We start from the raw sequence: 25,693 nt of genomic DNA, 5'->3' as shown, positions 1-25,693 counted from the left end.
ATGAGTTCTCAATTGAGCCAACTTTGTTCGCTTATTCCGGAGTTGTCGGGAAATAGAGCCAAACCGAATATTTGTCCCAAGCCCTCAACGCGTATTTGCACCCTTTAAGCCGGAGAGGTAGCGTGGTGGCCCGGTTGGTTTTATCCCACCCCCTGCGCACCACATCAGTAATATCTTCCTCAGTAGCCCAATACGGTTCAAATCTGAATACAGGAGCAGCAGTTTTCACAACTTTACTTGGTGTTCCCCAGCTCAATCAGAATAGGTCTATGGTCCGAATGGTAGAAATCAAGAGACTGCACTTGTGATGACAAGTAATATCATTGTTCAAATTTATAATTATGATGTTAAACACAAATACATATTTCAAAATTTGTTAATCAGATGCTTACAAAATATTAGGAATAATATTGGTAGTTTAATTATTGACTTTAGGTTGAAAAAATAAAATTGATCGAAGAACATAATTACATGACTAAAAATATAACAGACCAACACATAAAAATATCAGACATACATATCTCGTTAAAATAAATAATAAATTAATTAAGCATATTTTTGCTCCATTTTAATAAGGATTTCGCGCTTTCTTTAAAAACTTTTAAAAACCTAAGTTTTAAAATATCATTAATTTTATATAAAATGTTACATGCGTTTACGAGTTTTTACAAGGAGGCTAAATATTATTTCCACGAATTTACGACGATTTTATTAAGCTAATAAAACATATTTTTATCTGTTAATTTAAGATAATCCATATTTTTCATGGAACAAGTCGGATAGAACATCTTTATTTCAAAACTGAACTTTGAGATGGTTTCATAAATTACTATTTTTGTATAATAATGTTGGGTGCAATAATTGTCCCTTGTTTGGTAGAGCGATCGAACCGTGGTGCTTGAGCTGTTGTGCGATTTAAAAGATTTGAGTTGCACCATTACCACCGGCTATAGCTTTTGGTAAAGCGGTAAACACTCGATCCTACAATTGGTATCAGAGCCAATATCACGGGTTCGATTCCCATTGATTGCGAGGAGTGCAATTATTGGGAGGGAGATTGTTGAGTGCAATAATTGTCCCTGCTTAGTAGAGCGCTCGAACCGTGATACTTGAGCTGTTGTGTGGTTTAAAAGATTTGAGTTGCATTATTACCACCTGTTATAGCTTTTGGTAAAATGGTAAGCACTCGGTCCTACAAATAATATAATACAAACATAGAACAAACTTTTTTAGATTTAAAAAAATAATTTTGTTGAAAAACAACATTTGAATTTTGAGTGTGTTTTAAAAAAAACATAAAAAATCTTAAATTTAAAACTATCATATTATTTATTATTTCATCCAATATAAAACTAAATCCATCTTGCTTGTTTTTTTTTTAATTGAATAATATAAACAATAAATATATTTACCAAAATGCCATAAGAGCCATGGCAACTACGCCTGACTGCTCTATGTATAACTAGGGTTGTAAACGAATCGAGACGGTTTGTGAGTTTTTTGAGCCAACTCGATAAATATTTGATTCGTATTCGAATTTATCGATCTCGAGTCGAACTCAAACTTTTTCGAGTAGAACTCAAGCCAAATTTATTTTATTCGATAATTCGTGAGCCGCTCGCGGGCTTTAATATTTTATTAATATAATAATATGTATTACATATATATATTTCGAGATTTCAAACGTTTCGAGTTTTCGAACCTCACTATCCAAATAATAGTTCGAATAGTTTGCGAAAAAGTTCGAAGATTTCCGGCCGAACTCAAACTTCTTTTCGAGCCGAATTCGAATTAAAAAATTAAAAAATTTCGAGTTTCGAATGGAGCTCAAACATACTTAATTCGTGCTAATATTCTAATCGATTATGTTCATTTACAATTCATTAAAATATTCATCTAGTTTCAACCGAGTCACAATTTTGTGGAGAAATTTGTAAAATAATCTTAGTAAACTATTTACGTTTGTTTGAATCCATTCCAACTAAGGTCAATCTAGATAGATGATATATATAGTGAGGAAGCAGTAGCAGTGTTTACTACGTACAAGGAGAAACAATATGCTTCCTTCACCCATATTGAAAAAAACTTCGAGCTCAACCTTCATGATCAAGTTCAACTAACAATTCAAGTTCTACTAAACCCCACTAATATGAGAAACTAGCTAAACTAATAGATGCCCAGTTAAAGTTAGCACATGAGCAGCGTAAGCAATGTTTAAAGGCTGTATGAATATTCGAGGAGATAGAACATCAATTGAAATTATCTTCATGTTAAAGACGACGCTAAGTAGTTTTTTTTTATTACAACAAATCTTGGTTAATTGTTTTTGTTTTGTTTTGTAAGATAAGTGGATGGATGTTTCACATAGAAGTATGAAGGTTTGGGACAATACACAATTGCATTACATCTACAAAAAAAAATAACTAATAACTAAGTTCAATCCTTCCCAATCGAAGATTCAGAATCACATTTTCATGGCTTAGACTTTAGTGGCTATGCTTTCTTTGATCACCACAGGATGCTCTGAGTTTGGAAAGAGTCACAAAGTTATTTCCCCCTCTCACGAAGACATGATTTTGTACACACGTGGCCTTATTGACATTGGAAAAACTAATCAAAGTAATGTATTATATTTGTTGGTTCGGGTAGTGACTACCAAGGTTAGTAGCCGATGGAATACACCAAGGAAATGCTAAGGAAGGTTAACGGCCATAACCGAAATCAGTTAGCAACAAGCTTGGGGAAGGTATTCAGCTGATCGACTTACATAAACCAGAAAAAGGAGCAACAACGGACACACCACACAAAAGGAAGGAACTCAGGAGCCGAGAGAATGCATGGATAGCATGAGGAAGATTGAGAACATTTGAGAGTAGATGAATCTTTCAATTGTGATTCAATTTCTTGGCTATTGTTCTTTGCGAGTGTAACTTTTGATTGTTGATTTGATTAATAAAGTGATTGGCGTGTTCTCCCGTGGACGTAGGCGATTGAAGCCGAACCACGTAATCCTTGCGTGCATGTCTTGTTTTGCATTACCAAATGTTTGGCTACATTTGATCGAGTTGATTGCGGTGTGAATCGAGAAGGAGAAAAGTTAACAAGTGGCGCCGTCCGTGAGAACCAGGGAGGAACGAAGCCATAACCACGAAGATCAAGAAGGATGAGTTCGATGAAACTTGATATCGAGAAATTCTCAGGAAGCAATGACTTCGGGCTGTGGAGAATCAAAATGAAAGCCATACTAATTCAATAGGGGCTGATAGAAGCACTAAAGGGAGAAGAAGCGATGCGAGATGATTCAAAAGAAAAGATACAAATTCTTGCCAAAGCATACAGTGCCATCATTCTATGCCTTGGTGATAAGCCCATCAGGGAAGTGTCGAAAGAACCCTCTGCAGCAGCCATGTGGAACAAGCTGGAACACCTATACATGACGAAGTCTCTTGCCAACAGATTGTACATGAAGCAACATCTATATTCTTTCAAGATCTCGGAAGATAAGAGGGTTTCAACCCAAATAGATAAATTTATTAAGATCTTGGATGATCTTGAGAATATAGAAGTGAAGTTGGAGGATGAAGACAAGGCATTGATATTATTAAACTCCCTCCCAAGCTCATACGAAAATCTTCGGGAGGCCATGCTATATGGCAGAGAACAGACGATCTCCCTTGAAGAAGTTCAATCAGTAGTGCAATCCAAGGAATTACAAAAGAAGATTCAATCTAATGGACACATGCAAGGAGAAAGCCTTGGAATTCGAGGGAGAAATGATAAAAGGCCCTCAAGGAATGAAAGAAAACACTCAAGATCCAAAAGTAGAACCAAATATAGATGTTTTCAATGTCATAAGGAAGGACATTTCAAAAGGAATTGCCCCGAAAGGAAGAAGAATTGGCAAGACAGATCAAGAAAAGGAGATGAAGCTGCAGTGGTATGTGATGGCTATTACTCAGCCGAAGTACTGGCAGTCACAGATCAGAGCCCTTGCAGTAATTGGATTCTTGATTCAGGGTGTTCATTTTAAATGTGCCCCACCAGATCCTGGTTTGAGACATTTACCGAAGCAGAAGAAGGCTTAGTGTTGCTGGGAAATGATACATCATGCAAAGTGAAGGGCATTGATACTATAAGACTCAAGATGCATGATGGAATGGAGATATTACTGACTCAGGTGAGATTTGTTCCTGGTCTCAAGAGAAATTTAATCTCATTGGGGACACTTGATACAAATGGCTATAATTTCAAATCCGGAAATGGCATGCTAACAATTCAGAAGGGGTCACTAGTGGTCATGAAAAGACACAAAAGAAACTCATTGTACATACTGCTAGGCACCACAGTAGTAGGCAGGTCTGCTGTGGCACAAACGAACTTTGATGCATCAAAATTGTGGCATCTCAAGCTGGGACACGTCAGTGAGCAAGGATTAATTCACTTATCCAAGCAAAACATGCTCTTTGGAGCCCAGATCCTAAACTTAGACATGTGTGAATCTTGCATCCTTGGAAAAGCTAAAAGAGTGAGTTTCAAAAGGGGAACTCACAACACAACCAGGCCGTTTGAATATGTACATTCAGATTTATGGGGTCCCTCAAGAAACCCAACACATGCTGGAGGAAGGTATTTCATGTCCATTGTTGATGATTTCACAAGAAAGGTCTGGGTATTTGTGCTTAAAGCTAAAGATGAGGCATTAACCAAGTTCAAAGAGTGGCTCATTTTGACTGAAAACAAACTAGACTCGAAGCTAAAGTATCTTAGAACAGACGATGGACTAGAGTTTGTGTCACAGCAGTTCAAAGACCTGTGCAAATCAAAGGGGATCACAAGGCACCTGATAGTACCCGGAACTGCCCAAAAAAATGGCTTGGCTGAAAGAATGAACCACACCTTTCTTGAAAGGGTAAGATGTATGATGCTAAATGCTGGACTTCCAAAGGCCTTTTGGGGAGAAACCATTACCACTGCTTGTTACTTAATAAAAAGATGCCCTTCCAGTGCCATCAGTTTCAAAACCCCTATGGAACTCTGGAATAAAATTCCAGCAGATTACTCAAAATTAAGAGTATTTGGGTGCCTTGCCTATGCTCACGTCAAACAAGATAAATTGGAACCAAGAGCAAGGAGGTGCATTTTCATAGGCTACCCCGAAGGAGTCAAATGTTACAAAGTCTGGAATCTAGAAAGCACCGGTACCAAGTGTTTCTATACAAGAGACATAACCTTTGATGAGTCCAAAATGTGATACAAGATGAGAGCCACCAGCACTGGACATAATGAACTGATAACCGATGGAGTACAAGTCGATGTGAAGCCTTCAATAGACACCACAACCAATGAAAATGAGACAAATCAGGACCAAGATCTGGAGCAAAACAATCAAACATTTCAAACTGATCATGATCTGACATCCTACAAATTGGCAAGAGACAGACAAAGAAGGGAAATAAGACCACCTGATAAGTTTGGTCAAGCCGATATGATCTACTATGCATTGGCTGTGGCAGAACAGTTGGAACATAATGAACCAAGTTCATATAAAGAAGCTGTATCAGGGAAAGACAACCAAAGGTGGATTAAGGCCATGAACGAAGAGATGACATCCTTGTACACAAACAAAACCTGGAAGCTAGTGGACAGAACCAAGAATCAAAGAGTGGTCGGATGCAAATGGATATATAAAGTGAAGCAAGACGTGCCTAATGAAGAAAAGACAAGATACGAAGCACGCCTGGTTGCGAAAGGCTTCTCACAACAAGGAGTAGATTTCAATGAAATCTTCTCTCCTATGGTTAAACACTCATCCATCAGGTTGATACTAGCATTGACAGTCCAATTAAATCTTGAACTTGAACAGCTTGATGTCAAGACTTCTTTTTTACATGGGGAACTGGAAGAAACTATTTATATGAATCAACCTGAAGGTTTTGTCACCCCAGAAACAAGTGGTAAGGTGTGCCTAATTGCAAAATCTCTTTATGGACTCAAGCAAAGTCCAAGGCAATGGTATAAGAGATTTGATGAATTTATGTTGAACAATAACTTCAGAAAATGTAGCTATGACAACTGTGTGTACATCTACAAGCAAGAAAATGAGATTAAAACTTATCTACTATTGTATGTTGATGATATGCTTGTTTCCAGCACAAGCAAGACCTAAATGGAAGCTATTAAACAACTTCTGAGTTCAGAATTTGACATGAAGCATATAGGAAAAGCCAAACGAATCTTAGGTATGAAAATTGTGAGAGACAGAAAGGGAAACAAACTATTCTTGGGCCAAAACTCATACATTCACAAAGTCCTCCGAAGATTCAACATGCATGAATCCAAACCAGCTGGTATACCTCTGTCTCAATCACTGAAACTGTCCAAGGAACAATCCCCTGCTAATGAAGACCAACTAAGAGACATGACACATATCCCTTATGCCAGTGGAGTTGGAAGTATAATGTATGGAATGGTTTGTAGCAGACCAGATCTGTCCTACAGCATGAGTGTGGTGTCAAGATACATGGCCAATCCAGGTGAAGCTCACTGGCATGCTTTAAAGGGAGTGTTCAAATATTTGAAGGGGTCTTCAAACGTTGGATTAATGTTTGAAAAAAGATGTAACCAGGAAAATCCCATTGTGGGGTATGTAGATTCAGAATTCGCTGGAAACATAGACACAAGAAAATCCATTTCAGGCTTCACTTTCACTATGTATGGTACAACAGTTAGTTGGAAAGCTAACTCTCAATCCGTGGTAGCACTGTCAACAACATAGTCTGAATACATAGCTCTTAACTGAAGGGATCAAGGAAGCTCTATGATTGAAAGGAATGGTGTCTGAGCTAGGTGTGAAACAGGACAAGGTTGTGGTGCATTGTGACAATCAAAGTGCAATACATCTGTCTAAACACCAAGTGTACCATGAAAGGTCCAAGCACATCGACGTAAAGCTGCATTTTATAAATGATATTATACCAAAGGGAGAAGTCCAAGTAGAGAAAATTGATACAAAGGACAATCCAGCATTTATGATGACAAAACCACTGCCACAGAATAAGTTCGTGCATTGCATGAACTTGATAAAGGCAGTAGCTTGGAATTAAGCGAATAACAGGAAGGAAAACCGCCAACCTTGGAGTCAAGGTGGAGATTGTTGGTTCGGGTAGTGACTACCAAGGTTAGTAGCCGATGGAATACACCAAGGAAATGCTAAGGAAGGTTAACGGCCATAACCGAAATCAGTTAGCAACAAGCTTGGGGAAGGTATTCAGCTGATCGACTTACATAAACCAGAAAAAAGAGCAACAACGGACACACCACACAAAAGAAAGGAACTCAGGAGCCGAGAGAATGCATGGATAGCATGAGGAAGATTGAGAACATTTGAGATGAGAGGAATCTTTCAATTGTGATTCAATTTCTTGGCTATTGTTCTTTGCGAGTGTAACTTTTGATTGTTGATTTGATTAATAAAGTGATTGGCGTGTTCTCCCGTGGACGTAGACGATTGAAGCCGAACCACGTAATCCTTGTGTTCAATTATATTTTGTGGACGATACTACTTATTCTTCAATATTGTTGACTTCCAAGGAACTACTGATAGAGGGAGATTCACATGCATTCACAGGTATTAGAAAGTACATAATATGACAATACTACAAAAAGTTCTTATATTTCTAAAAGAAAATATGAGAACGAGGGTGACCTCTTCTCTAGAGAAGCAGGGGTAGAATGGAGGCGTGATACAAAACTAATTAACAAGTTTATTTGTTTGTTTTACAAAAATTTTTGAGAATGAATTTCAAATATCAATTAATTATTTTTTTAGTTATCGATATGAATTTGGACGTGATACAAATTTATTTATTTCAAATTCATAATAATTTCATTGGTTTGTTTAACAAAGCCTGCTTGACAATAAATTTCAAATTCATCTAGTTATTTTTTGAGTCATTATGATGAATTCTAAATTCAACTTGTTATAGACATGCTTCCGGGACACTTTTAACCGTGACCCATCTCGGACCCATATTTTGTAAAATCGCAGAACATTACTCCGAAAGCTTAACCGTCTCAAAGTCTACCAGTTTCTTCTTGTTTGATAAAATCTCCACTTCCATCATCATCTGATTCAATTCCAATCTCATCTGATCCACAGCCTGGTTCAATTTCTCCATTAACATCTTCGATATATATCTTCATTATCTGGGATGTATTGTTTAGAGCTTCTCCAATCGAGCTCTAAATTAGCGTAAAAAGCAAGATGATGTAGTTTGTTCCTTCTCAAACCCAGCGCTATGTTTGACGCCAATATAGAGATTTGCTACAGTGTTGCACCAAATTTGGTGCAACACTGTAGCATTGGTGCAACACTGTAGCAATAGCGTTGCTTATTTTTTTTTTCCTTTTTTTTGTTTTATTTTTGTAATTGTTTTTTATGTTATTTTATTTAAACTCTAAATATTATATAATTATTTTTATAATCTAATTTAATTATTAAAATGTATTATTTCAAACAATAAATTTTAACAAAGTGATTTTAAAAAACTTGGATATTTTAATTTAATACATAATTAATAAAGATAATATTATTATGTTAATAAATTATTTGTGATAAATTAGTTGTAGTAAATAAAATAGTATAAAATATGCCATGAATATCTTAATTATGTAGTTATAATTAAATTAATTAATATTGAATACAAAGATACAAGTATAAAAAAAAATTAAGATTTCAAACACTAATTTTTTGAAAATCAAAGAAAATGATACAAAATTAAATAAACAAACATAAAAAACACTAAAGTATTAAAATTGACATTACAATACAATATAAAATAAAATAAGATGACAACATGTAAAATCAAAGATAATGATACAACATAAACCTAAACCAGATAATAAACAACAAACTATTAAAAATCATACTGTATACAATAAAATAAGGATGACAAGCACTTAAATTTAAATCGGAGGTAAGCTGGATCCAGATCCTCCAATGTCTCCAAAATATTTTCCATAGTCGAAACTATCACGTGCATGTTTCCTTTCTTCCCTCTCACTCAAAATTCTTGATTGTTCGGCCCTAAAATTTTCACGCAAAGATGGATCTTGAATTGAGTTGAGATCGATTACCAAAATTTTGTTTTCTTCTTGAAACCTAGTCAAATCCAGCATTTGTCGATTTTGTTCTATTTTTGTTTCATTTTGTTCCAATTTTCGTTCAGTTTGTTGCATACATTTTATCTGTAATTCTTTGTTATGTTCACGATAAGCATTTCCAGAATTTTTTCTTGTCCTAATCTCATTGATTCAATTGTCTGTGACATATATTCATCTTTTTTCTTTTTCAATTTTGCTTTTTTCACTCCAAATGGCCGCTGTGACGAAGTACCACCAATATTTTCATCACTTAAATTAATCTCAAATGGTGATAATCCAGGGGACGCTGATTTGGGGGAATCCGTTGCTTGTGTGTCCGATTGATGAGAGTCGAATAATTCAATACCTCTTTGAATTGTTGACCGTGAATGATTTGTTGAAGCTGCAAATTTCTCCATATCTTTCATAATAGACCATACATGATCAAACTTAAAACCTTTCTTGAAATTAGAATCCTGTTTCATTAACTCTTTTGCACGAATTATCTGTATATAAAATTAAAGTTAAGTTAAATAATATAAAAAACTGATAATACTATATGTATAGATATTCTATCAAAACAAAACTCACAATATCCATATCTGAAGCACCGCTTGGATGGAGTTGTTCAACTTGTTGGATGCATGCTTTTAATTTACTAATCGCCGCCAATATTAAGCCCATACGAGATTGCACAGATCTTTTGTTACAAACTTCAGTCAGGTCGGGTACTCTGGAACTGTTGTAGCTTTGCTCAACACGACTCCAAAATTGATTTTGAGATTGGTTTATGCCTATGATAGGATCTTGGGAAATGTCAAGATAAACATGACAAAGGTGTATGTCTTCTTGATATGAATAAGAAGCAGTTCGTGCATTCGAAGCCATTGAAACAAAAATATGTTGGGAGATAAGTATAATATTTATTATATAGAGAATGATAATGGTGACTCGAAATGAAATTATGTTATATCTATATATAGAATGAGTGATACTAGATGATATGAAGTTGATGGTTGTGATTGAATGAAATCTAATCCAATGGTGAACAAATCAGATCAGATTTTTTGTATATAGGATAAAGATCCTGCGGTTCCGATTAAATGAAATCTAATCCGACGGATTATAAATTGGATCAAAATATGATAAGTTTTATAAATGATAAATAAAGATCTTATGGTTTTAATTAAATGAAATCTAATCCGACGGTGAAAAAATCAGATCAGATTTTTTTGGATATATGTTAAAGATCCCATGGTTCGGATTAAATGAAATCTAATCCGACGGTGTATAAATTGGTTCAGAATTTTTGGATAGATGATAAAGATAATGTGAATAGATTTGGTTTTGTTATATAATATCAATCATATGAAGTTATCCAACTCGTACTTCAAAATTTCCAACTATCAATATACAGCATGAATTTTCAAAATTTTCATTTTTTTAATTCAGCATCATCTAGCTCATCTGATGAATTTGATTCACATGTTCAAGATCAATTTGAGTCCATCAACGAAATAGAAAATTTATTGGGGAGTCTAGCAACCAATAACACAATTTTAGCGGCTTCATATGCTGAGCAACATGAAGTTGAAGTCAAACATGGAGGGTCGATTCCCGGTCATATCGTAATTCCACGTGATCGAGAATTGGCGGATCGTAATCTTTTCAACTGATTATTTTGCTGATAATCCAAGATACAATGAAGCAATGTTTCGAAGACGTTTTCGAATGTCACGAGGCCTTTTTTTTCGTATTGTTGAAGCTGTAAAGAATCATGATCGTTATTTCATACAACGAGTAGATGGTCTTGGTCGGCTGGGACTCTCTACTAATCAAAAAATTACTGCTGCAATGCGGATGTTGGCATACGGTACACCAGCGGATGCTGCTGATGAATATATTAAGATAGGAGAATCAACTACAATTCAATGCCTTCAACGTTTTTGTCGGGATATTGTAGAGGTGTTTGCAGAGCGATACCTAAGGTCACCTACCTCCATTGATATTGATAGACTACTGCGTATTGGTGACAAACGTGGATTTCCTGGAATGTTGGGAAGCTTGGACTGTATGCATTGGAGATGGAAAAATTGCCCAACAGCATGGGCAGGACAATACGCGGGTTGTAGTGGTCTCCGACCATTATTTTGGAAGCGGTTGCTGATTATGATCTTTGGATATGGCATGCATTTTTTGGTATGCCAGGGTCTAACAATGACATCAATGTTCTCGAGGCATCCAATCTTTTTTCAAATCTTGCGCAAGGTATCGTTCCTCCAGCAAATTACTTTATTGGTGAAAAAGAGTATCATCAAGGATATTACTTAGCCGATGGTATATATCCTAAATGGTCAACTCTTGTGCAAACAATTTATGATCCACGCGGTCCCAAAAAAAAATATTTTGCAATGAAACAAGAGTCATGTAGGAAAGATGTCAAACGCGCATTAGGAGTACTTCAATCACGATTTGCAATTGTAGCATCTCCAGCACGTGCTTGGTAGAAGAAACACTTGCAAGATATAATGACTGCATGCATTATAATGCACAATATGATTATCGAAGATGAGCGTGACTTGGATACACCAATCCAAGATGCGTTGGAAGCACCAACTCCAAATGTGGAAATGGTTACGGATCAAAATATAAGATTTCAAGAATTTCTTGCTCGGTATAAAAAAATAAGGGACAGAGAGGCTCACTTCGCACTACGAGATGCACTAATTGACCATTTATGGGATTTATATAGTAATTCCGTTAATTAAAAGTTGGATATTTGTGTGTCATTTCTATTTTATAAGCATCATTTGAATATTGGTTGTATGTTAGTAATTTATGTTCAAAATATTTATATGTGTGATTGTAATTTTTTTGAATGATTAGTTAATTATTTAAAGTAATTATAAATATATATTTAATTAATATTTTAATTCATTAATATATATAATGAATTTTAATATAGAAATGATTTTAGATATTAGTGATATTTTAATTATTGTGTTTATAAATATTTTGTGAAATAAATTATTTGTTGTTAATAAAATAATAGGGAATATTCCGAGAATATTCCTTTTAGTGTAGAGTTTAGAGTTGATGGGTTGAAGATGAATTTTGTATTTGGTGTAAGAATTACACTATTTTAAAGTTAGTGCGACACTAAGGCCATCTCCAATCCATAAATCTATTTTGGTGCAGTTTTTGCACCAAAATAGTGCAGTTTTTGCACCAAATATAACATTCATCTCCAACCCATTTACTTCAAATCTTACACTAAAAAGTATATTCCTAGAATATTCTTTTTGTTTACTATTTATTTATAAATTTAACAATATAATTATAATTAATGTTAACATTAGTATTATAATTATAATTTTATTTTTATTAATAGCTAAATTTATTTATTTGATTATTATATATATTAACTCTAATATTTATAATACGAATTAATACAAATGCTTCATTATTAAAATTGACATAATTTTAATATAGATAATTTATTTTTAGAACTTAATATGAATCCGAATTCAAACATCTGAACAACTATATTCCTCCCACAAATGATCAATTAAAGCATTTCGTAGTGCATAGTGAGCATATTTGTCTTTTATCCTTTTATATCGAGCGAGAAATACTTGAAATCTGATATTCTCATCGACAACCATTTCTACATTCGGAGTTGGTGTTTCTCTCATATCTTCAATGGGTGCGCTAAGGTCACGTTCATCTTCGATAATCATATTGTGCATTATAATACATGCTGTCATTATATCATGTAAATGATGTTTCTTCCAAGCATGTGCTGGAGATGCCACAATTGCAAATCGAGATTGGAGAACACCAAATGCACGCTCCACGTTTTTTCTACAGGACTCTTGTTTCATTGCAAAATATTTCTTTTTTGGGCCAGTGTGGATCGTGGATAGATTCTACAATAGTTGACCATTTAGGATAAATATCATCAAGCCAAGTAATATCCTGTATCATATTCTTTTCCTCCAATTGTATAATGAGCTCAAGGGGCAATACCTTGTGCGATGTTGGAAAATAGATTGGACGATCCCAAAACATTTATGTCATTATTGGATCCGGGCATACCAAAATATGCATGCCATATCCAAAGGTCGTAGTCAGCTACTGCTTCTAAAATTATTGTTGGAGAACCACTACGACCTGCATATTGACCCGCCCAAGCCGTTGGACAATTTTTCCACTTCCAATTCATGCAATCAAGACTTTCCAACATTCCAGGAAATCCGCGTTGTTCACCAATATAAAGTAACCTGGCAACATCATTGGCAGTAGGAGATCTCAAGTATCGCTCAGCAAAAACTTCCACCACGGCTCGACAAAAGCGTTGCATGCATTGAATTGCAGTGGACTCTCCAATTTTGATATCCATCCGTAGCATCCGCGGGTAATGCATAAGCTAAAATTCGCAAAGCAGCTGTTGTTTTTTGAATAGTCGATAGTCCGAGACGCCCCACACTATCACTTCTTTGTGTGAAGTAAATATCATGATTCTTTACTTCATCAACTATACGAAGAAAAAGATTTCGGGACATTCGAAATCTCCGTCGAAACATTGCTTCGTTATATCTTGGGTTATCGGCAAAGTATTCGTTGAACAGATTACGGTCGGCAATTTCCCGATCACGGTGAATTACTATATGACCTGGTATTGAACCTCCGTGTGTGACTTCTTGCTCTTGGTGGATAATGTAGGTAGCAACCAACTGTTGATCTTGTGCTACAATACTCAATATTGCATTTCGTGCATTATCCAAATTCTCAAAATCATCCATCCAATTAATAGGTGTTTCATCTTCATTATCAGACAATGAAGATGAACTAGAGGATGATGCGTGAAATTGGAAATGAGAATTCATTTTCAAGTTTGTGAGAGCGTAGAATGTGGTGTGAGAATTTAGGATATTTCGTCGCATTATATAATAATTTATCTAAAAATATGATCGTTGGATGAGATTGCCTTATCTACAATCTGTCCGTTGAATTAGATTGTGGTATCTACAACCTCATCAGTATTATGACCGTTGGATGAGATTACATCTAATCTTGCCCGTTGGATGAGATTACAATCTTATCATCATCTTGACCGTTGGATGAGATTCCCTTATCTAGAATATGGCCGTTGGATTGAATTGTGCTATCTACAACCTTATCAGTATTATGATCGTTGGATGAGGTTACATCTGATCTTGCCCGTTGGATGAGATTACAATCTTATCTTCTTTCTACTATAAGTAAAACATATCCGATTCATGAGATAATCACAGCTTTAATTTTCATTCCAATCAAATTTTTATTCCAAGCAATTCAATGGCTTCAAATTCTAGAACTGCTTCTTACAATGTCGAAGAAGACAGAGTCTTGTGTCATATGTATCTTGATATATCCCAAAATCCTATAATAGGTATCAATCAATCCAAAGATCAGTTTTGGACTCGTATCGAAGAAGCTTACAACATCAGCAAACCAAACAATCTACAAGTACGTAACAAAAGATCATTGCAATGTTGCATGAGAAATATACTCCGTGAAGTTGGAAAACTAAGGGGATGCATTCGTCAAAATGAAACTCTCCGCCCAAGTGGCGCATCAGAAGAGGATATTGTAAGTATTTCTTATTCAACTATTTATTAAATTACAAGTTTAATTTCTTATAAGATAATAGTTGGATATTTTCGTACAGTTAAATCGAGCAAAAGATTTGTTCATGCAAGATGCTGATTTTAGTAAAGGCTTCAAATATGATCACGTGTGGTATATTATGAAAGATATGGAGAAATTCTCGAGTGACATCAATCCAATGAGCGCACCAGAAAGAATGCATGTCACAAGCTTGGACTCATCACAGTCAGATAGCCAGACACCAAATACTCCAATATCAGGTTCTCCTGGATTACCTCCATTTTCAATTAATTTAAGTAGTGATGAAAATGCAGGCGACACTTCATCCCAGCGACCTCTTGGTGTTAAAAAATCTAAACTAAAGAAAAAAAGGGACGAGAATATGTTGGAATTGATATCTACAATGAAAGAAGGGCATCGCGATCTTATAAATGTATTACAAAAAGGATCTACTGAACTTCAACAAAGTTATGAGATGAAACTCCTAGCATTGCAAAATGAGCAGCTCAAATTAGCAAATCAATAAAAAAAAATTGAAACTAGACAACAACAAATAGCATTAGCAACCCTTCAAGAGGAGAATAAAGTTTTGTACATGGATTTAAGCACGATAGATGATCCTGAAATGCGCGAAATTGTTCGAAAGGAACGAGCCAAAATTTTGAAGAAAAGAAATGAAGAACATGGACAACACGAAAATGACACATTTGGGAAATATTTTGGTGATTTTGGAGGATCGGGATCTAATTTAGGAGATTATTGATCATCTACATTGTTTCTCATTTTTATGTTTTTATTCGCATTATTATCTTTGTAATTTTCAATTATGTATTATCTTCGAATTTGTATTCCAATTATGTATTATCTTTGTATTTTGTATTTCAATTGAGTATTGTAATATAATTTCAAAATTTTGCAGTTGATTTTTCTGATATTTTATCAATTATATATTTACGAGAGTTCAAAATGTCAAAAATAAAATAAAAAAACTAGAAATATTTTTATAAATTTTCTAATATAATTATAATTAATTTTTTGTGTTTAATTTTTATTATGAATTATATTTTATATCAATACGATTTAATTTTACTAATCAATTATATAATATTATTATTAAAAATATTTAATACATATTTATATTAAATAAAAAAACATTAAAAAAAATAAAAAAAATAAAAAAAAAGGCCGCTCAGCCTCCGTTGGAGCAAAAATTCTGCGCTATCATAGCGTCTATGATAGCGCAGGGTTGGAGTTGCTCTAAAATAACGTAATAGATTGGAGATGGCTTGCCATTACATCCTCGACATTCTCCAAATAGCTACCTTTGTCCGAATTAGTCCCGAGTGTGTCAAATTCGAAGCTTCTATTCTATTTTAGACCTAATTCTTCTGCGCGCGTATTCCCACAAATGAAGTATCTGGTATCGACAAACTCAATACTTCCTCCTACATATCCCTTTCATGTACTCGTCCCCTTTGTTGTTCTCCAAGATAATTTGTAGATAAAACAAATACAGTTGAACAAAGTTTTACGAGTGTCATCTAGAAAGTAATTGAAAAACAAATATATAATTTAAATTCTGGAAAAAATGACAGAGAATACCATAGCTTGGGGTGAATTGCAAGAAGCATTTACTTCGTCTAGACATCACAACTTAGTCAAAAATTTGTACGAGACGGTCTCACGAGTCGTATTTTATGAGACAGATATCTTATTTGGGTCATCTATGAAAAAGTATTACTTTTTATGCTAAAGTATTACTTTTTATGGTGAATATCGATAGGGTTGACTCGTCTCACATATAAAGATTCGTAAAACCGTTTCACAAGAGACCTACTCCAAAACTTAATGCATAAATTAAGCAATAATACAAATAAGAATTTTTGCAAAACTAATAAAAATACAAATTAAAACTACAATTTTTTTTTTAAAAAAAACAATCAAATTTGGTTCGGTTGATCTTATTAGCCAAGAATTCTTCAAACAAAATACAAATACAAAATTTATAGTTTTCTTTACAAAAGAACAGTCAAATTTTTTTCGTGAAAGAAGAAATACATTTAACTATCTGTGCTCCCGACATCTTCTCCGCCACAAAGTCGACGACTAAGAGAGAAATTCAGTAGGAATGAATTAGACGAGAGTATGATGTATCAAACAAATCAAATGAAAAAAAACATCAAAGCATATCAACAAACCATTTACAAGTGCTTATTCACTGCGCCACCGCAGTCGGAGAGCGTTAAGAATCGATGGCTTGTAGAGAATTTCAGGAGTAATGATTCGACGAATTAGATGATTTGGAAATTAAGGTTGATGGAATAGATCAACTGGGTTTTAAGTTGGGCCAAGATGTCGCATGACTACCCCACAAAAGAGTTGGTGGTGGGATAGATTTGGGACGTACAATTTATAAAACATGAAGTATGTAAATGGTCCTGAAAAAACTTTAGTAGACAACAGTACTCGGTGGATACTATGGGATTTTTTAATGAATTATCGCCACCATAGTTATCAATGCAGGTCAATGGTGGCACGAAGCAGACAGAGCATGAAGAGGAAGAATGTAAACAGAGAAGAAGCAGAAGAAACTATGGAGATCATGTGGCAAACTCCGGCCAATTCTCCGCAGCGCCAAGATTACACTTTTCGCGACGGTAGATTCTTCAAAAATCATTTACACAAAGCTCAATTCAATACAGATATTTTATGGTTTGGCAAAACATTTTTCCAATACCGTCTTTTGAATCCTCCGCAGGCATTAGATACGTCAAGCCCTACTATTCGAGTTCATCTCGCATGTAAGTGTTTAAATATGTGTATGACTATAATTTAACGGTGTTGAAGTGAAAGACTGGTATAGAGTAGGAAATGTTGTTATAAGTATTTTTTTTTATTTGGGTTTGTTGGGCAGGCTAAAAAAAGATGGGCGGGGAAGACAATTGTGGATTTGTTTACGGAAAAGTTTAAAGGGACGCCTCGACATTATTATGTATGTGATTGTTTTTTACATTTAGCTGTTTTTTTTTTCAGAATTCATATTCAGTTAGCAGGAATCAATGCTTAAGCCACCCTTATTGATGTATCTTCTTCTGCTTGTATATCCAAATTGTGGGGCCTTAATCGTATGATAGGTATTTGCAGTGAAAGCTTGACGGATACAAGTTGATGGACAAGTACCTGTGTCGTATATTGTTTATTCTTCACAAAAAATCAGCCATTTCTTGGACAGGTTTGTATCAGAGACTGTAGAAATATCTGATTTTTTTTAAAATAATATACACTGTGAGATGTTAATGCAAGCTTATTCTCATATATGTTGTATTTGGAACTTATATTGTTCACCCTTTTATCTAGCTATTCACAGTGAAATCATAATTCTAGTAGTTAAAGCTCTGAAGATTGTAGGCACGAACCTCCAGTGATGGCTTTGGAAGTTGAGATTCTTCTTACTGAACCAGATGTCTTAACTTTGCATAAGCCGGCATCAGTTCCTGTAAGTTTTTTCAGCTGAATAAGTTGGTTTTATCCACTTTCATCATCTTCCAATACTGTGTACCAACCAATAACTTAGTTGCAATTGGGATGCTTTTGCTTTTGTGAAGTGAATACTTGTATTGCTCTCCTGCAATTCCTTTTTTGCTATAGTACTAATTATATGACATCTGTTTTGGAAATCGAGTACAAAATTTTGATTTGAAATATCCCAAGGCCTTCTTTTATTTCAGAACAGATGTTTTCCGAGTTACTTTCAAGAAAATTATCTCTATTGTGAGGCCTTTCATTTGATATTTTATGTTATTTTTTGTCCACTCAAATGTGTCTTTTCTATCTTTTTTTTTTCTTCTTCTTTTGTGTGTATTCTGTTTTCACATTTAAGTGATAACCATTCTTCATTAGACTTATGTGGTTTTTGTGATGTTTTGTTGCTGGAATAATTATATCTATAGGATGGTAATGGCAATTAAGTTCCTGTATTCTTTGTTTATTGGAAACTAGGTCTATGCTATATTCCACCTCTCTTTCGATAATATTTGCTGTTCTCTTGAAAGAAAATATGATTGGTACAGGGAGAAAGAAGGGGGATCTTATTGGATCTCAAAGGCTTTGCTTGATATATTTTCTGATTGACTTCATGTTTTACCTTAAATATTTTTCTTATTTGTAATCCAAATTCGGTTCCTTTTTCACATTTATCAAACAAAATTTAAGAGTTATTTAGGATTTGGGAGTTGTCTAAAAGGTGTTGTTCGTCGGCCTATAAAACATTTAAACTCTGTGATTGTTGCACATGAGGTGAAGATGATGATTTGGTAAAAAATGTATCACATGGTTAATAATTCAAACACTATAAGGTTGAACATAAAAATTATCATTTCGAAAAGTTTACCAATTTTAGGTTTTTTATTACTAGTGTGCAGCATCTCAAAATTCCCTTCAATGAACCGCCTGAACACCAACAAAAAGATATTGAGGAACACAAACTGATTTCAACGCATGATTTTTTTTTTTAAACAGTTTGGGGAATAGACCGAGAGGTGAAGAAACAGTATAATGCAAGAGTAATAGGAGTGTTTCCTGAGAATGAGGTACTTATTGTAGTAACATGTTTTCGTTCGCATTTTGGGTTTCGATCATAGGTGCTTTAACAGCATTGCATTCTTATCCCATTGAGTTCTCTTGATGATTCTTGGACTTCATTGTACAATCTTTCCTTTGCAGCAAGTTGTCAACATGAATATAAATTATAATGCTCGAGAAGGAAAGAGAACAGTGGAGGTATGCATATCAAGCTGGCAACTTCTCTCTGGTTCTTCTTCTTGTTTCTTTTAAGACTGGAATTTCAATTGTGATGGCCTCATCATGAACTATCATGTATCAATAAAGGAAATCGATCGCAGATATTCGTCTATTTGGGTTCTAACTGAACCTCTGTCTTTCACTGGCTAGAGTGGTATTGTTTGTACTCTCTGGCTGCTGTAACGCAGTTGCCCACTAGTAAAATATCTCCTGGTGTTTTGTTCTACTCTTGATTTTTGAAATGCTTTGAGGTTGCTTGCTTTAGATTTCTTGATTTTTTTCCTTCTGCTTTTAACTGCTAAGCAATATGATTACTTTTAGCTTTTTCATTGTACATATATCATAAGCATAAGTGAAATTTTATTATTGTTCACGCTGTTCTTCATGATTTTGGGATTCACTCGTGCTTTAGGTATCTTTCTTCCTAGTTCTTTCCTGTATGCTAAAGTACAATCTTGCCATTTGTCCAGTAAGTTGCAGGTGTATCATTGTTGACTTCTTTCTTATTTATTCAGATGCAGTGCTGGTTTTTAGTTGTTTTTGTTCAATGGTTAAACTATGCAGGCGAAAAGTGGTCAAAACCGTAAAGGTCCTTCAAAAGGGAAGACTGCTCGTACCAAATTCAGCAGAATTAGCACTAATGTAACTCACAGCATTGTTTCCTGTGAACCAGTCACTGGCAGGACCCATCAGGTAATAGTTTTTTATGTTGAGGAATTATGTTTGTGTTGTAACTTAAAAGATTTCTATATTCATTGATTCCATGACATGCACTTGCTATGTACTTGGCTTAGTTTTGAAACAAGTCCAGGATTTTTCTTTTAATTCGTCAAACTTTTTTGATGAACTGAACTCTTTCCTACAGATTCGTGTCTATTTGCAATTTACCGGACATCCCATAGCCAATGACATGTTATACCTATCAGAGTCTGTTAATCATCCTTCTGTTGAAGGATTGGGTTCAGACAGAGCTGCAGCTATGTCAGAGTTCGCCATAAAGCCTAATCATTGTGAGATTTGTGTGCCTAACTCTGCAGATGATACCGTCGAAGATTTCTGCATTGATCCTATGTGTACGAATTGTCTTAATTTGGCACCTAAAGGGTGAGAAATTTTTCTTGACAGAAAGATGAATGTGATTTGATACAGTTTTCTGCTGAATTATTTTTGAATCTTTCATCTTGAATGAAGAATTTCTGTACAGTTTTATGCTATATCAAACTTGTATTTATGCCTCTTTATTTAAGTATCCATCAGTTTGACTAGCATCCTTTTGGATTCGATCAAGTGCTGATATTTTTGAGTTTCCCTCTGTGGTTCCAGCCTTTTTTTTCCCTCAAATGTGTGCGGATAAAACAAAACAATCCTCATTCTTTTAAATGCAGGTATGATGGGCATGACGATGGTTTATGGCTGTACTGCGTACGATATTCTGGGCCAGGCTGGACATACGAGTGCCCATATACCGATTGGGCTTCTCTGGACTAATTCATAGTGTTATTAGTTATTTGTATATTTCATCAAATCTTTTTCAAGTTCTCTTTTAATTTTGAGTGTTGTAGGATTAAGTTAAGCAAATTGTCAATTATAAACTGCATATACTGTCAAATACATTCACCTCATTAATGATATTAAACTGATGTACGAGTTTCCTTTACATAATCAATGTTAATCTTATTCATTCCGAATATGCAAATTTGACATTAAAGGAGATATGAAGCTCTTTTTTTAAGCCATCTTAGCTCACTGGTCTTTCTTGTTATCTTTGGCAGATTCTAGCTTTGCCTTACCAGCTGAAACAAAAAGGTGAGTGGTATACTCTTCCTCCACTCCAGTCGACACTTTATAATCCACCAACCGTTCAAACGATTCCGTGATTACAGTATATCCACATATTCTGTTTGAGTATCTCTTTCTGTTGCAACATAGAACCGCAGAAAACCTAAAGCCAAAATATATTTTACACTTGAACTTTCAGGGAATCTGATCTAATTTACATGTACAGTCATATACTAATCTATTCCACTGCTGGAATTTTCTCACTTCAGATTATTTATGCCATGATTTGTATCGACATCCCATTTCTTTCTCCACGACCATCATCGGTGCTTGTTGTTGGTTTTGCTCACTAGTAAATATTTCTTGTCGCGAACTATTAACTTATGAGGTATACCTTGTATAAATGATCGTCAAATGTGCTGAACTTTGTCATGCAGGTGTTGTCATTTGGACATCTAAGGGTTTCGAGTACATCAGTCCAGTTGACATTTTGTTCTCCTTTTCCTTTCCTGCAATGTGTGGGGAGATATATCTATACCTTATAAGTATGATGCAAGTTGAGATTGATAAATGGTGGGCCAACTTTAAGTTGAATTATTTCTACTTTCTAGTCATTCAACACTACACATAGAATCTTAATCAATAGCAATAATTTTTGGTGCTGCTGTTTATGTTATCCTTGCAAAATTCTACGCAAGGACTAAAATAAACAAGAGCACTAGAATGTTATATAGTTAGCTGCTTGTTCATTCAAGATAAAAGAAGCTGGCACAAGTGGATAAATTATTATTGTAGATGAAGAAAATTAGTGGGGTTCTTTTGTTATTTCTTTTGTTGCTTACACACAAATACCCTTCCCTATTGGGGAAGCATGTTTGATTCCCCAATAGTTCTAAAATCATGTGGATTAGTAATTGGTGTTACTTGTGAGGAGTTCGAGTTACGAAGGAGTCACAAAAATGCTCGTTGTGGAACGTATAGTATGAATATTCGAATTAATACATGGATATCAAATGAACTGTGGCATTTAAGATATCGTACATATAAGATATTTGAGTTGCACGATAATGATGCAATTCATATCAAAATCGAGAGAGGGGATATGATAGGCTCAAAGGTGTATCTCAATTTGAAAGACTTGAGTTGTACTATTACGAAAGTGTGTTTTCTTCTTCAAACATGAAATTTATGGACCACGAACGATTAAGTGTACTTTTCTACTATAAATATATTTTTAGATAAAGTCACTTCTAACTAATGCTCGCACTAATTTGAGGAATGATATCAAATTTCAAAATCTTGTTAAATATTATTGTGATCTATCTTATAAATTAATACGTCTAACAATTCAGTTTAAAACATTCGGAATTACATATTTTATAATTTTGTATCCAATAATGTATTTATTAAAAGTATGTATAATCCATGTCATATATAAAAAATTGTAGTTAATATAGACATTTAAATAGGAAACCTGGTTTATTTGAAATCAAATATTTGAAGTGAGTAGGAAAGGGTATGCATGGTTTTAAAAGAAAAAGTTAAAATAAGGTGAAATCAAATAGAGTAAGCTTGCAACACATGGCTTTAAGCTTCTGCACTTTATTTCCTTTTTGATATATTTATTATATAATATATTTATTATATAATTATAGTAAGTTCCAATATTGTTGGAAAATATACTAAATTTCCAGTTATCTATCATTTTGTTTATTTTCTAGCCTCATGCTGTGTTGTCATGATTTTAAAAATATGAATGAAATTTATATATTTTTAATGTCATATTGATTTACATATTTGACGTTAAATTGAAAATAATTTCGTGTTATTTGTTTAATATTATTTAATCAAATTAAAAATAATAATAACACATGCAACGCGTGTGCATCTTTTACGTGTATGTATGTGTGTATATATGTATATGTAAATATAAAGTCACCAAAACAAATGAAAATTGATTATAATAATAGCTATAACAATACTCATTTAATATTGCATCTTATCAATCACAATTCATAGGTTAGACAACAAACATAAACTGATTATTAAGGTCATAAAACATAAATTTAGCTTCATAATATCTTGCATAAAGTAATAGTTTTGATGTTTGGCTAATCCAAATTAATTAAAATCAATCCATTAATTCATCCGAAGGCTAATTTGCATCCTCAATCATCGTTTATTTCTTGGCTGGAATTTTCTCTCCGTCCAAATTAAGCACAATATCACCGGCATGACAGGGCGGCACCACCCCCGGAGTTATGTCGGGGTGAAGCATCGCTCTCAGTTTCGCGACGTCGATGACCTGGTCTTTTAACTCAACTGGAATTTTGTTTTCTTCCTGTCCTTCTATCTGGTTATGTGTTTGTATTTCTACATTTTCTATCACCACTTTCTTGGCGTTTTTGTATGTTATGTAAAGTATCATTTGGAGCACTCCAAAGCTGAATCCCAGAACATTAGGAATCTGTAATTCAATTCACAGAAAATGTTATACTAATTAGAACGAACCAATTAGGGAGGTACGACGATATATTTACGTAAATACTTACAGCAATGTTATAATCTTTGCGCAGTAAGCCGTAGAAGAACCACATAACAGCACTCAGTGTGAGGAAAAATGACAGAAGAAATGGCATGTACTCCACACTTTTGGTACGTATAACTTGTCTCTGCAGATGCCAGACAATTTTCCAAAAGTTAAGGAACAAATTATTTAATAATAATGTTCATGAATTTATCATGAAAATTTGTATCATATGCTAACTAATAATCATGACATTAGTAAATTAAAGTGAACTCACAACAACAGATAAAGGAGCGACGAATACGCATAACGAGAACACGAGACAAATCCATCCAACAAAATTGTCACGATTCAAATCATTAGCTAGAAAATGAGTTAGTAGCACGATCAGACCGAAACCAACGATGTTTACTAGCAGAAGAAGCTTCACTGCTTGTATCTGTATCAGAAATTTAATCAATCTTTAAATACATAATACTGTATATAGAAGTTTAAAATCTGGTGTAAATTAATTCAATTTTCTAGTATACCTTTGCAAGTTTTGGTGCGTAAAATATGTAGAGACAAATATAAACGGTTTGGATGACGCAGCCGACGGAGTTGATGGTAATAAGAAGAGTTGTGTCTGGCTTAAAAAATGCATAATATATCCATAGCATGGCACTGAATAATCCTACCACATAAGGCACACATTTGAACCCTTCAGTTGATTTTTTCTTGTAAATTTTATGAAATGTTGGCCTGCATCCAATCAAGAAAATGTATAATAATTTATTAGTTAATGTAAATGTATAATAAATTGCTACTTCATACAAAATAAAAATGCAGACTCACACAGGTGCGAGGAAAACCATGAAGGAGACAATGTTGCCTGAAAATATAAAGCAAATTTAAGACACATAATTATGTTAGTTTTATGTTGAAAATATAATGACTCAAAAAATTTAATATTGTTATAGAAAGATCATCTGCATGCATGGCACGGATCTTTTACGTACGCATAATTACCCATTATTTAAGTGCGAATAAAAATAACATGTAGGGAAATACATTGAAGAACATGTAAGAGATATTGATACTTAAGTATAGGATATGATGAAGAAGCTATGTTTTACCAAGAACACCAAAAGCAAAAACCAAGTTATTCATATTGAATTTCGACCGAGAAAGGCGTGATCTTTGCAAGTATTACGCCTCTCCGTATGTATATATATCGCGAGTTGTATGTACGTATACTCAATCTCACCCAACACGAAAGACAATGTTCCAGTTGCAACCCTTTATATAGAAGAGTGGGGGGCATTGAATTAAGCCTATTTAGCGAAAAAAATTGTTGAAAAATAATAAGATGCTGCGTTGGTGGAAGGGTGAAATCCAATTTGTTACCCTTTACAGTTGTCAAAGACTGAAGAATGCAGATTTTATCAGTATCCATTATGCTTTTTTCTATCCACAATGCTCCATTTAACCTAATTTAGATGGTTTCTACCATTTCTATAGCTTGTTTTTGGTTGCATCGGAAGAGAAATGGGCCCATTGAGCAGTGTATCTGATGTGTCACCCACCCATCCAGTTGGGTTTAAGGGTTACAACTAAGACTTATGGTTTTTGGTAGTATTTGATATATGCTTCAATATTGGCTAAACCCTAGATGTGCTTCTATGTAGTAAACTCAAATTTAGTGAAAGCTTAGCCAATGATTGCCGGTGGTGGTAGCGGTGGAGCTAGAAGTATACATGAGAAGGAGAAACTCAAATTTGGAAAAGTTTACTAGGGTGAAACCATTTTCGTGCA

At 34.4% G+C, this 25,693-nt stretch overlaps 2 protein-coding genes and 3 pseudogenes across 2 annotated transcripts; 3 read left to right on the top strand and 2 right to left on the bottom strand.

The window, feature by feature from the left end:
- Positions 1 to 10,559: 10,559 nt before the first annotated feature.
- LOC142528272 (uncharacterized) lies at positions 10,560 to 11,956 on the top strand (annotated as a pseudogene).
- Positions 11,957 to 12,668: 712 nt separating this feature from the next.
- Positions 12,669 to 14,030, bottom strand: LOC142528271 (uncharacterized; annotated as a pseudogene).
- Positions 14,031 to 14,481: 451 nt separating this feature from the next.
- Positions 14,482 to 15,319, top strand: LOC142528270 (glutathione S-transferase T3-like). Its single transcript, XM_075633319.1, has 2 exons — positions 14,482 to 14,775; positions 14,855 to 15,319. Exons 1-2 carry the CDS (start codon positions 14,482 to 14,484, stop codon positions 15,317 to 15,319), a joined length of 759 nt encoding a protein of 252 aa, XP_075489434.1.
- A 1,533-nt stretch (positions 15,320 to 16,852) lies between these two features.
- On the top strand, positions 16,853 to 21,986 carry LOC142530020 (RNA pseudouridine synthase 7-like; annotated as a pseudogene).
- A 1,428-nt stretch (positions 21,987 to 23,414) lies between these two features.
- LOC142529323 (bidirectional sugar transporter SWEET14-like) lies at positions 23,415 to 25,170 on the bottom strand. Its single transcript, XM_075634833.1, has 6 exons — positions 25,015 to 25,170; positions 24,734 to 24,770; positions 24,430 to 24,640; positions 24,177 to 24,338; positions 23,925 to 24,044; positions 23,415 to 23,839 (listed from the first exon to the last, which is right to left on the bottom strand). Exons 1-6 carry the CDS (start codon positions 25,046 to 25,048, stop codon positions 23,552 to 23,554), a joined length of 852 nt encoding a protein of 283 aa, XP_075490948.1. The 5' UTR covers positions 25,049 to 25,170; the 3' UTR covers positions 23,415 to 23,551.
- Positions 25,171 to 25,693: the final 523 nt, after the last annotated feature.

Source organism: Primulina tabacum, chromosome 16, assembly GCF_025594145.1.
Source record: "Primulina tabacum isolate GXHZ01 chromosome 16, ASM2559414v2, whole genome shotgun sequence".
NCBI lineage: Eukaryota > Viridiplantae > Streptophyta > Magnoliopsida > Lamiales > Gesneriaceae > Primulina > Primulina tabacum.
Note: the sequence above shows the minus strand (reverse complement) of the source record. Positions and strands in the feature narration are given on the sequence as shown.

Coding starts and splice junctions, on each gene's coding strand:
- LOC142528270 (XM_075633319.1), top strand. CDS start 14,482: ATGGCTTCAAATTCTAGAACTGCTTCTTACAATGTCGAAGAAGACAGA. Junction 14,776..14,854: donor GCGCATCAGAAGAGGATATT/GTAAGTATTTCT, acceptor ATTTTCGTACAG/TTAAATCGAGCAAAAGATTT.
- LOC142529323 (XM_075634833.1), bottom strand. CDS start 25,048: ATGAATAACTTGGTTTTTGCTTTTGGTGTTCTTG. Junction 24,641..24,733: donor ATGGTTTTCCTCGCACCTGT/GTGAGTCTGCAT, acceptor GATTGGATGCAG/GCCAACATTTCATAAAATTT. Junction 23,840..23,924: donor GCAAAGATTATAACATTGCT/GTAAGTATTTAC, acceptor ATTGAATTACAG/ATTCCTAATGTTCTGGGATT.